Genomic DNA, 13381 nt, shown 5'->3' with positions numbered 1-13381 from the left:
AGTCCTAGAAAGTGTTGTTTGCTACCTGCTGGGAAGCAAGGGCTGGAGAGAAAGGGAAGTGGGAGCCTTGGAGAGAAGAGAGGCTTCACTTTGTAGACACTAAATGTTACATACTTGTGGAACTAAAGGTTTGGTTTAGAACAGTAGACTGTTCCAGATCTGCACTGTCCATGTGACAGTACAGCTGAGGAAATGAATATTTCTTTGTAACTTTATTTGCATAGCTGCATATGCATAGTTGTGACCATATTGTACAGTAACTTTGGAGTAGAATATTTGAGTGCAGAATTCAGAAGAAAGTCCAAGCCTCGACCAGAACATTAGATGTCATTGGTGAAAACTAATTAGAAAAGGAGTGGGGCCATGGGAATAAGTGGGGTGTCTAGGGGGAATATGAGGGAGCCCATGGCTTCTGAGAGCTTCCTGTGCTACCTGGGAGCATCTTGGTGGTAGAAGGAATTGTCACAAGGCCTCAAGTTTTAGTTGCCCCAGTTGTTATCAAGGCCTGCTTCCTACTCCGATGTGGCGGGACAGCGTATGTTACAAGGCCTGATCAGACCCCTGTGCCAGCCAAACCTTTCTCTGATGGACTCTTTGTCATACTAGTGACATCTGCTTTGTGTTTTAGTTTCTTCCCTCTCTCTACCTATATTTCATAGTTGTGAAAGAAGTGATACTCAAATCAGAGCTCCTTCATTATTTAGTGTTGTTATTGTTGCTGTTGCCCAGTTTAGCCCCAAACCTGGATGATCTTTAATTTTTAATCTTTCTGCCTCACAGGAACACAGTGCCCCTTGTTACTTCCTGGCCTTTGCGCAGGTTTATAAGAGATTTCTGAGCACTGTCTTTAAAGCTGTGATTTTGCTCCAGGCCTCCCTAGAGCTGTGTGAAAGTGACTTCTGTTCCCAGCCAAGTAGCTCTTGCTCTCATAGATTGTTTTCCTTTTCCTCTTCCTCTTCCTCTTCCTCCTCCTCTTCCCCCCCCCCCCATGTGTTAGCTTGATTGTCCATTTATCTGTCTGACAGGTGATGCATTTTCTTCCCCCAGGGGCCATACTGTGAAGGCAGCGTGTGAATCTTTCCACCTGGCCAAAGATTCTGGTTTCAAAGTGGTGACGCATATGATGCCTGACCTGCCGAACGTGGGACTGGAGAGAGACATTGAGCAGTTTATAGTAAGTGCGGCCTTGAGCCTGTAGACCCCAAGCACCTCCTCACACTTCCACACCTCACTGCTGTGCGTGCTCACTGTTGTGTTTTCCATTTTTAAAGCTGTAAAGCCTTGTTCCAAAATACTCAAAACACAGTAAAGACCAATCACCCACCTCCCCATTGTCAGACAGAAACTATATTTTAATTCATTCTTTTCAGGCTTTCAAATGCCTGGGCTTGGAGCTGGAGAGGTAGCTTGGTGTTAGAGCACCAACTACTCTTCCCAAGGACTTTGGTTCTATTACCAGCACCCACATGGTGGCTCATAACTGTCCATTACTCTAGTTCCAGGGGATCTACCACCTTCTGGCCTTGCTGGGCACTAGGCATACATGTGGTGCGCAGCTATACATGTAGGCAAACATTTATATACATACATATAAATTTTAAATTATGAAATGCTTAGTGTCTTAGTTAGGGTTTCCTTTGCTGTGAAAGAGACACCATGACCAAGACAACTCTTATAAAGGGCAACATTTAATTGGGTCTGGCTTACAGGTTCAGAGGTTCAGTTCATTGTCTTCATGGCAGGAAGCATGGCAGTATCCAGGCAGACCTGGTGCTGGTGGAGCTGAGAGTTCTACATCTTGTTTCAAAGGCAAACCAGGCAAGACTATCTCTTCCAGACAGCTAGGAGAAGGGTCTCAAAGCCCACCCCTACAGTGACACACTTCCTCCAACAAGGCCACACCTAATCCAACAAGGACACACCTCCTAATATTGACTCTCCCTAGGCCAAGCATATTCAAACCACCACACTTAGGATTTGAGGAACTGAGGCTGTTTTTGCACGTGTAACACAGGCACACTCACATTCACATGACATAGGCTTTTCTTGATGTAGCTTTTTAACTTAATATTATAACAAGCATTTATAGTATAACAAGATAACATTTCCACATGGTGGCAGGTGGCATAGATAAGGCACAGGGCCCATCAGTTGGGATGCTGGCTTTTCCTATCCTAAATCCTATAGTCCAGTGTCCCCAGAGAAAGGCTGGCACAGGGAGTAGAGATGAGTTCCTCCATGTGCAGACTTGGAGCCGCTGTCCGTTTTGACTCCGGACTCCGTGTCTGTTCCCCTCTGCCTGGTTCCTGGGCCTTTGATATGTGAACTTTGTGAGACTGGTGTGATGGTCTGGCCTTCATCAGCCTCTTAATCCACAGCTTTCTTCCCTTTCAAAGCTGGATGCCAGTCTTCATCTGTTTTCTGTTTTCCAGTCGTAGTTGCCATCCCTTCCCACCCTCTGCGTCTCCTTTCTTGTTCTAAGTTTATACTTCTTTGAAAATGTCCCTTTTTGCCTCCTGGTTTTAGAGGAAAAGGAGAGAAACCCATGTTTTAGTTCTCCATGTTTAATCATGGGTCCAGGACCAGTTCAGTCTAGTTTCATCCTTACAAAGGAGTGTATCACCCCCTGTGTCTCCTGCAACCAGAACTTTTCTGACATCGTGTGCTCAGTGTATTTTCAGACTAGGCAGAGAAGGGCTTGCCTACATGCTCTTTGTGGGTGTCTAGAATATTTATTAAAGACCTAATAACTCTATAAATGATACAATGGAAATCATACAATTACAAAAGAATGTCTTTAAGACCACATGGTACAACAAGAATACAGCATTCAAGAAGGTGACAGACAGTCAATGAAATCTAAAACCTACAGTTACATTTGTTTGAAAAGCAAGTTAAACAATGGAAAGTTTGTGAGGATAATGTAGTCAGAGATTTTAAAGCATGATTTAAAATTTCCATAGCTAGAGCACTGCTGGCTGGCTAGATCCTGATGGGGGTGCAGGGGTGGGAAGGACAGCACTTTGTGAGCCCACTTCTGTCCAGTATAGTGCTACACAATCAAGAGTAGAGTCAGCACTATGCAAAGTCCTAGAAAGGACCAAGCCTGGTATCTCTCTGCTGCCTTCCAGATAAAGAAGCAGCCATTGGGAGTGTAAGATAGAAGAGGTCTGTGCCAGAATAGATGAGCGAGGTGAATCCCTCAGTGTCCAGATAGCAAATGGGAGCCCATGTCAGTGGTGCCAGTTGGCCCGAGTATGATGGTGACATCCTGAGATCAGCAAGCTTTCCCTGTAAAGGGCCCTATTGTAAACATTGTAGGGATTTGTTTGTTTGTTGTCTGTTTGTTTACATTATAAGTTTCACATTATAATCTCCAACCCAAATATGCCCTGGCGATGAAAACACAACTCAATTAATATGAATGAATACATGCTGTGTGCCTAGATTGGGTAGATCTACCACTACACTACCATCTTCCACATCCATGAGACCCCTTACAACTTATGGTTTCTCCAGGCCATGTACTTCTGCTCTGCTTTTCTTCTTTCTCCTCCTCTGCATCCTCTCTCCCATTTTTCCTTCTTCTCTCTACCCCCCACTTTCCACCTCACCTTCCCTTTATCTGCCAAATCATCAGCTCTCCTTTATTTTACAAAGTTGGGAAGCAGGTTTACAGGAAATCACCTGAGTGCAGACTCATTCCTTGTTCACAACCACTCACTGGACAGCAGAATTAACATCAAATATAATTAGCCTCACGGCTATCCACAACAGATGGGACTTATTTAAATGGTTTTTCCCCCACAGTTTTTCAAAAGTTTGAACAATCATGTCTATTATTAAAGATGTTGTAGTCTGGAAGGAAGTAGGGTAGCGTTTCTAAAGAGCAGTGCTCAGTGTGAGACGCATCCGCAGACAGAGCTGTACAGGAGAGCTGTGTAGTGCAGGATAGGCTGGGGCTACTGAATAGTGACATCTTGTTCCCCCTGTACACTTGACAGAAGGGACAGACAGCTCCAGGCCTGCTGCAGGTGGAGAGAAGCTGGCATAGGAGTCCCCTGTAGGGACAGAACAAATGGAATGGTAATTTTTGGTTCTCTGTCTGTAGGAATTTTTCGAGAACCCTGCTTTTCGTCCTGATGGTTTGAAGCTCTACCCAACCCTGGTTATCCGTGGAACTGGTCTGTATGAGCTGTGGAAATCAGGAAGGTACAGGAGCTATTCTCCCAGTGACCTGATTGAGCTGGTGGCTCGGATCCTAGCCCTTGTGCCCCCGTGGACTCGTGTGTACCGGGTGCAGAGGTATGTGTGACCTTTCAGTCCCCCAGATGCCTCTCTAAAGGGGTAGTCTGGTTTGATAGCAAACATTTTGAACTCTGTTTTTAAATTAGAAGTAGAATATCAGGAATGCCATGTGTAGGAAATAGACACTAAGGACCGTGTGCCCAGGCCTCTTTGCCAGTATCTTATATTTATTCATTGTCCATTTATCCATGAGCCAGGAAAGTAAGAACAACTCGAAGGGTCCCATGGGCAAAATCTAGGACAATTTGAACATCAAAATAAACATACTAAGGGGCTGGGGAGATGGATGGTCTGTCAGCACAGTGCAAGGGGCTGGACAGATAGATGGTCAGTCAGTACAGTGCAAGCATGAGGGCCTGACAGTGAGCCCTAAAGTCCAGTGTAGTCATATGTGCTTGTCATCCCAGCACTGGGGAGAGAAGCAGGCAAGCCCCTGGGGCTCAGTGACCCGCTAACCTAGCCTATTGGAGAGTTCCAGACCAATGAGAGGCTCTGCCTCAAAAAGGTGGACACCACAAAGAAGAACCACACCAGAGGTTGTTTTCTGCCCTTCATGTGCATGCACACACATGCATACACACATATGCACATACACTACAGACAGGTAGGCTTGTGTGTGTGTGTGTGTGTATGTATGTATGTATGTATAAATGTCTGTATGTTAATAAATGCTAACCAAATGAATAAAGCAGGAACCCTACAGTCCATATTGCTACTCTTGATTGTAGAGTGAGTAATCTGTGTGCTCCAGACGCATGCTGTCGGCCATCTTCATTTCATGCAGGTGCTGTATTTGCAGATTCACCTACTAGAAAATCCTGTGACTCAATCTATCTATCCTCAGAGCACATTTGCCATAAATCATTCTTGGAATGGTGAACAATTTGGGTCGCTCATGCACATGCTCTTAGCTGAGGTCAAAACAGTGCCTCTCCGCCTCTTTCCAGTCTTCATGCTGTAAACAAGTGTTCTCTTTGCACTCTACTTAATGCTGCATTTTTCAAATTTTTGTGAGCTGGTTAGGAATTGGCTCTTTAAAATGACCTCCAGACACAGTGCTTAAGTGCTGTCTATTGCTCCTAAGTGCTGGAAGGCCGTGAAGTGGTTTATGGAGGGAGTAGCGTGTGGTGGGAATCCTTTATTGTGAAGGCCCAAGAGAGAACTGTTGGCCGTGAGTTCCGGGTGAATCAATCAATTAGATATATTAAACAAGGTGTCTTAAAACAGAATCACAGAGTACAAGGTACTTACTTATTGATAGTTGACAAAAAATCTGGCCAAGAGTGGCTCCTGGGAACCTAACCCTGTGGGTTCTGGCTCGGTGCTTCATTGTCAGATGTGACCTGAGAGAATATAATTACCTACTGACTGCTTACCTACCAAAGAACTAGAACTGACCAGATGTGGCTGAAGCTTTCCCCACAATATACTTATTACAACGTAGAAAAGAGTCATGTGGTGCAGAAGAAGCCTGGCCACGAGTCGGAGTGAACATTGTCAGAAGCCAGTGAAGTGAGTTGTGGCCGCCTGCTGGGACTGACTGACACCACAGGCTTACCTCTGTGACTTCTACCTAACATCTGTAACTAAGTTTAATCATGAGCCAACATTAGGCAACCCCAAGTAGATGCACATTCTAGAATGTGACAGCTACACAGAAGATTGGGACAAGGTCCTTTTGCTTGAAGGACTTTGTTAAGACACTGGTGCAACTCAGTTGGGCTCAAAGAGCAACATCAGATGTCTGTTTTGGGTCGCAGTTCTGTGGTCGTGATAAAGTTTGCCCATTTGGGTGCTCAGAGTGTCCTGAGACCTGCCACATCTTACTCACTTTTACCTTCCATTGGTCAAGAACCATGGTTACCTGAACTGTTTTTCTGCAGCTTAGAGATTGTTTCCCAAAATGTAAATGAGTACAGCAGGAAAGAAGAAAGCTACAAGAAGATTAGCAGAGGCAAGAGGCCATGTGTGTCTGACTTGGACCACCCCACCACAGAAGAGGCCAGTCCCACCTCAGGAGCCATGGCCTTCTAATGCAAAGTGCTCACAAGGAAGAAAGAAACCTCTGCTCTCTTAGTCCTGTAGACAGTGAGGCAGAGGCACTTGCAAGCTTCATGTCGTGTTGTGGGCCATTATACTGTCTACACCAGTAAAACAATAAGGGCTTGAGAGGTGACAGCAACCCCCATCTGAGGGGGAGGGACAATGGAGTGTGCAGGCTGCAGGCTTTGAAGGCAGCCCTCTGCTTCCCAAACACAGGGAATGGCAAGGTTTTCAGAAGCCATGGAGTCATGATGCCCTGGTGAGTCCAAGGACAGCTGTTTGAAGAGAGCAAGGGTTCAAGCAGTAGGTGCCTGGTTTCACCTCAGTACCATTGTGGGGTCAGGTTTCCATGCTTAGCGGCTGATAACTTGCCTAACTTTGAAGATAATCTTTTGATAAGTTTAGTTCAAAGACTGTTTTCTATATTGCTTTCCAATTTTCCTTTTAAAATTATTTTCTATGTTGAAGGTTTTAAAATGTAACTATAATAATTATACAGGTTTTTATTAATAGAGGTTTGGGATTGTATAGCTTACCATGGTTTGGGTAAATATGGGGTAAATATTGAATTTCTTCAAGATATTTTTGTTTTATGTTTTTAGTTGGATATTATTACTGAAGTGTTAGTGTGACTATATGCATTGAAATTTGTATTGTTTATATTTTGCTACTTGCTTTTTTTGTGTGTGTGTGTGTGTGTGTGTGTGTGTGTGTGTGTGTGTGTGTGGTATCTATACACATATACCTCTTTATGACTATGTGGAGGTCAGAGGACAGCTTTCAGGAGTGAGTTCTCTTTCTAGGAATCCAACCCAAGTCATCAGGTGTTCTACCCACTGAGCTGTCGTCTCACCATCCTACTGTTTGGTTTGTGCCCGTTTTTATTTCCAGATCTTCTATGTGCATCTGGCTTTCTATGTCTCTAGTTCTACATTCATGGCCTCAACCAGCCCCAGATAAGAACTTGCCAGGTGGGGGCTCCACTGAGCACATACTTTGCTCCTTGCTGTTACTCTGTAACTACAGTGTACAGCAGTGGCTGACTCCCCAACATTTGCCTTATACCGGGGGGGGGGGGGGGGTGATGGGCCATCTGGAGATGGTTTAAAGCACTTATATCCAGCATTATCTTCATGGAAACAAGCATTTTATGGTACCTGCAGGTAATTCTGGAACTAGCCTCTCAAAGATACTGAGGGCTGCTATATACTGCATTTAAACATGACTCAAACTTTATAATATAGACTATGAAGTACCATTTGTCCTCAATAATCACTGGAGATTTAGCCTCCACTTGTACAATGCTGAGGTAGTGTGTAAGATTGTATGTGCTGGTTTGTGTTTATATGGTATGGTTTTTGCTGCAAAGTCAATACTTCATACATTGCTCTGCAACCATATAATGATAAGCTTTGGCCACAGCAAGGTATATTTTAATTTTCAAGATATATAATCCCTTCATATCTAGCCACACAGTACTCTGCCCACATGAAAGCGATAATGTTTTAGAATTTACTTAAAATCCCCTTAGCGTATCTGTTAACAAGGACTGTTTACAAAATGCCCTTGTTTGGTGGGAATTCATCTTTACAGAACTGTTAAATATGGCAGTGTTTATATGAAATAAGCCAGATACAGAGAACCAGATGCTACACTATCGCGTTAGTATGTGGACTCTAAACAGACCGACCTACAGGAGTGTGAGGTACAACCAGCCGCCCTTCACTGGGGCTTCGTTCCTCAGTTAAAACCAAATGCCAGTAAGGAGTGGGGGTGGCGTCTCTGCTCATGCAGTAGAATTGCTTACATCAAGGAAGTGAAGTGGAGCCGGTAACACTTGCCCAGCAACTGCCCCTCCCCAAAAGGCAGCAATGATAAGAAGAAAGGATTTTGAGTGTTCTTGTCACAAAGAATTGATATTATGAGGGATAGATTGCTTAATAATGTGGTAAACCTCTGTGATGTATTGGCATATCAGAACCTCATGCTAGGACCTATTTCTATATACTTATTAAAAACTTATACATAATAATTAAAATAATTAAATAATAATAAAATAATTAAAATAATATATTTATATAATTATATTTAAATAATAAAATAATTAAAATTTTAGATACAAATAAATGATTGGGGTCATTTTTAGAGCTATACTTTAAAGGCAGCATAACAGCCTCATTTCCATTTATCTTACACAGTAATTGGTCCCATTGTTAAGCAGACATTAGGTTACTTCCAGGTTGTCTTACTTACTTTTCTGTCACTTTGATAAAAGCCCTGAAAGGGGGAAAACTTAAAGGAAAAGGTGGTTTGAGCCCACAGTTCGAGACTCCAGTCTGCCATGTCAAGGAAGCCATAGCTGTAGAAGTTTGGCAAGCAGAGAGCGACAGACTTGTGCTCAGCTCGCTTCCTTCTTTTCCTGCATCCAGGATCTCCCCAGGGAATGGTGCCCTGTGGTGGGAGAGTATTCCAACCTCAGATTTCCTATTGACCATCATTTCCCACAGGCACTCCCAGAGGCCTGTCTCCCAGTGCTGCTAGTCTAGATCCCCTCAGGTTGACAGTTGGGATTAACCATCACTCAGGTCTCTTTTCATTCCCCTCCCCACCTCCACCACTTTTTTCTTTTAAAGTCAGGGTCTCTATTTAGCCCTGGCTGCCTTGGAACTCACAAAGATCCCCCTGTCTCTGCATCTCAAGGACTATGATTAAAGGGGTGTCCACCATGCCCAGCCCTCTTTATTATCCTAGTCTTGATTTAGCTAAAATCTATCTATATCAAAATATTCATTTCTATTACAGTAGTGCAATCTGTGGAAAGAATCACCTATGGTAATGAATGGATCTATGTATCTTTTATCATTATTTTAATGTTTTAAAGTTCTTTTTTGAAGAAAGAGAGCTATAAATGTGATGGGATTTGCAGTGTATACGGTTTTCTAAAGAGATGATGCCAGTTCATGTAAATCATTGCTAATTTTATCACATGCTCTGTAGCCTTGATGCCTATAACTGACTCTGTACGAGGGTGTGATTTGCATTTCCCATTAGTGGAGATTGCCTGTGCCTTGTACCTGATCATCACTTACGTTACTTGTTTGTATCGAATTTACAAATCATGGGATCCAGATTACAAGATGGTGCTTCTTATGGAGGTAACCCCCACCCCCAAAGGAATTCATAAGTGTTAACTCATTTGGAATCCTCTTACCTGGGCCGCCAGGAAGCTAAGGAACTGATAGTTCCTGCAGAGTGAGACACTGAACACCAGAACATTCTGACAGCATCATTCTGGTGTAAAGTGGTATCAAGTGTGTTTAAACCCCTGAAATGACATTTTGAGGGGTATTAAAATTTATATTCAGATTGAGGTAGAATCTGTTATGTCAACCTCAAGAACTTGTATCAAGAACTGGATGATAAAACTTTAAATGAAAATGTAAATGAGCGACATAAACCTTATTACAGAGATACAGAGGATGGGCTGGAAAGATGGCTCAGCCACTAAGCAAAAGCACTGCTATTGTGAAGGACCAGAGTTGTGATACCAGCACCCACAATCGGTGGCTCACAGCCACCTGTGAGCTATCACTCCAATTCCAAGGAACCTGACTCCCTATACTGGCCTCCATGGACACCTGTGCTCGGGGATACACAGAAATACACACATATACATAATTTAAAATTAACTAAATCTTTTTCAAATGTATAAAGGTTCAGAGGTAAGGCTAGGTGCTCAGCAGTACTTGGAAACCGAGACAAGTGGTGTTACTCAGTGAGTGTCTTCTAGCCTCAGTCTTAAAGTTTTAGGCTAGTTCTGCAGGTCAGAAGACTGCTGCTGGCCAGGCATGTCTTAAGCACCTCACTCTAATGTGGAGGCTGAGGATAGGGCTGATAAAAGGAAGCCCCTAGTGATGAAGAAACGTCTCTGCCTGGCACATTCCGTATCTAGATTGTTTCTGTCTGAACTCATAGTCAAGGGAAGTCACGGTGTCCTTCTGTCCTGGACCATTAGGAGTTCTGCCTGTTTCTACATCGTTCTACCTCTTCATGTCTTCACCAGCCACAGCTGCCTAGCAAAGGTGAACTTACTGGCTTTACCCAGTGGAGAGACTTGGACACTGTGTTGTAGGCATGTCTCTAGGAGGGACCATGTTAGAGGAGGTAATGCAAGTCTGCTTTTCCGTCTTTCTAAGAGATCACTTGATGTTCGCATTGGTTATTCCTACACCCTGCCCCTCCCTGCTTCTAAGCTCTTGTATACTCTGTAGCCTTCTGACAGTTGAGTCAGGAGCATCTTCCTGGGTGTTTTTATGAGGCACATCCTGCTGCAAGGTTCTATATTCTAGCCCTGAGGAGTATAGTCAGTGATTAAATGTAAAATTCTGTCCAGGCACATGATGGGTTCCGCATTAGAGCGTTGCTGCCCTTGGGCTATTTGACAGCTGTCTGCCTTGATATGATATTAAATCACTGTGAGGCGTCAGACTAGGAATACCAATTTGCAACCAAAGCATGCTTCTGACGCATGAGAAACTTTAGACAGAAACAGCTCTAAACAGCTTGGAAAGGTTTTTGATGGGCAAATTGTAAATATTAGTACCTCTACTCTTGAAATATTACCTGTTAAGCCAACATGTATAATCTCTCTTCATGCCAGGAAAGAAAATAGATCGACTGACTTAGAAAAACCTAAAAGGAGTTTTAACTCCTGCCTCCATGAGGCAACAAGGTCAACCTATTAGGGACCTGGCTCAAGTTCTGAACATCCAGAGAGGTGTAACCCGTCTGAGTGGAGTCAGAGAGGTGTAACCCGTCTGAGTGGGGTTGAGCTCCGTCATGCACTAGATCTCTGTAGATTTCTAGCCAGTGCAGAAATGTGTCCCTCAGATGCAGTGAAGGAGACTATCTCTGAGAGTTGCACTTGCCACATTTTCTGTTCCTTAATGACCGAGAGCTTCCATCTGCTGTGCTCTAGGCATGTCACTACCAAAGACCATTAAAGCCGTGTTTCATTTTTATAGTGACAGAAATAAATTTGGGACATTTATGAACTGGTGGCATCCTTGTAAGGTCCTGCGTAGCCAGGGCCTCTCTGGTAATGAGAGCATCTATGGGGACATACAGCCTGTGTGGTCTCAGGCCTATCTCCTGTCTTTTCTAATCTACTGTCTCACATCTTGAAATTGTTAACAATTTTATAAGAGGCTATATGTTCTTTCTTTATTATAGGTCCCACCAATTACATAGCAGCCTCTTAGTAAATTATCATATCGTCATTTTAACACAAACACAAAGTGAGGTCACGACCTGACCAGTTGAAGCCTAGCCCTGCTTTTCCTAGAACTAGCTTTGTCTGGTTCATTGTTCATAGCAACCTTATAGGACTTAACTCCCAGGAATAACCACACAGGAAATTAATTTGTCGGGTATTAAGTATTAGCGCGACCTCCACTGATCATCACAGGTTAATTTTAGACCATGTATAACAATGTTTGGAAATATATTTTAAGTTCTAAAATATTTAGTATGTTAATGAGGATAGCCATATATCAGATTACTATAAAATATTCCAACATTTAAAAGGGGGCACTGTGAAGACTTAGATTTGGCTTATAGAACCAGAAAGATTTAAGCAATGTGTGTATATATATATATATATATATATATATATATATATATATATTCCTTTCTAAATAATTTTTACTTTAATAACCATTGTGTGATTTTTACCTGATTATTAACTTTGAAGCATATATTGATTTTAAAAGACTAAATTTCGAAAGTTAGGAATCATTATACTAAAACAACCTCTATGTAAGCCGTGTATGCTACCGTGTTAAGACATAGTCACAAGGTGAAGCAAATGTCTTAGGGCACTGTCACTTTAAGCCTCCTAGTGTGCTTCTCTTTATAGTATCGCCATGGAAACAGTTGGGTTCCAGAGCCTGGTAGATTCATGAAATGTTCTTTGTGCTCACTGATCAGCCTTCAGGAGTAAGTGCAGTACAACCCTGACTTCGGCTTTTGACTGGCCTCTCCTTGATGTCGGGCACTCTGCACTATCCCAGTGCAGAGGACAAATCTCATTTCCCCATCCTTAGGCCTGCTGAAATGGGGAAGGGTCTGTGGGAGCAGTTAAACCAGGCTTTTGACCTTCCTTGTTGGTGACTTTCAGCTGCTGTGTAGAAGGGAAAGTGTTTGCCAAGTGGTTTCTGATTCACAATTGGTTTTTTTCTCTCCATTGAGTTGAGGTTTATTTGTTTTAATCCTTGTTTCATTTAGTGCAGTGTCTCATGAACCCCAGATTTTTCCTAATGGCTCCCAGCATTTGGGCAGATTCTGTGCTTTGTTCTCTACTGTGATTTCCATTATATGTGCTTCATACCCCCCTGAGAGATGGGAAGAAGGGAGCTTACAGATGGGTAATCTAGGGTACAGGGATGCTCTCTACCTTGCCTCCTCTCATCCCTAGCATCCTCTGCCTTCTGCTCCGCAGCTTTGTGGTCTCTCATTGTTTTTTATTTTTAAAATCTCACTGCCGGACTACTATGGAAAATAGTTTACATTTCCCCACAGTTGGTGTTTTTCTCCTACAGAGACATCCCAATGCCCCTTGTCAGCTCAGGAGTGGAGCATGGCAACCTGCGCGAGCTGGCATTTGCAAGAATGAAGGATCTTGGAATACAGGTATGAGTTAATGTGGCTGCCAGCCAGGTGTGCTGTGAAGGAATAGGGAGTCTCCTTGCACTTAGCCCCAGGGCTGTCACTCTCAGGCGTTGCTGGTACCAGCTGTGTCAGAAAACTTTGTGTGTTCGAGGTGTTCTGGGTAGCTTGCAGAAGCTGTATGAGTGGTGACAAACACTGCTGCTGTCCCCTTGTGTCTTTGTCTTCTGACTTCTATAACCTGTTGCTTTATACTTACCAGGCAGCGTCTCTCTCTTGACCGTAAGAGAAGGAAGGAAGCTATTAATTTAACAGTCTTGGGAGGTAGTAGTGAGTCTGAAATGAAGCATTCTAGAAACTTCTT

At 43.2% G+C, this 13381-nt stretch overlaps 1 protein-coding gene across 3 annotated transcripts in view; it reads left to right on the top strand.

Moving 5' to 3' along the window:
* The window catches only part of Elp3 (elongator acetyltransferase complex subunit 3), a 62667-nt gene that overhangs the window by 28687 nt on the left and 20599 nt on the right, over positions 1 to 13381 (top strand). For all 3 annotated transcript variants that reach the window (NR_045599.1, NM_028811.3, NM_001253812.1), the window contains exons 9-11: positions 1048 to 1174; positions 4112 to 4305; positions 12951 to 13041. Coding sequence is in view for 2 of the 3 variants with exons in the window: in NM_028811.3 (NP_083087.1) it covers positions 1048 to 1174; positions 4112 to 4305; positions 12951 to 13041 (412 nt within the window). In the remaining variant the exon portion in view is untranslated. The remainder of the gene's footprint in view (positions 1 to 1047; positions 1175 to 4111; positions 4306 to 12950; positions 13042 to 13381) is intronic.

The sequence above is a fragment of the Mus musculus genome, chromosome 14, assembly GCF_000001635.26.
Source record: "Mus musculus strain C57BL/6J chromosome 14, GRCm38.p6 C57BL/6J".
In the NCBI taxonomy this organism is placed as follows: domain Eukaryota; kingdom Metazoa; phylum Chordata; class Mammalia; order Rodentia; family Muridae; genus Mus; species Mus musculus.
The sequence above is the reverse complement of the archived record's forward strand: the minus strand, read 5'-3'. Positions and strand labels throughout refer to the sequence as shown.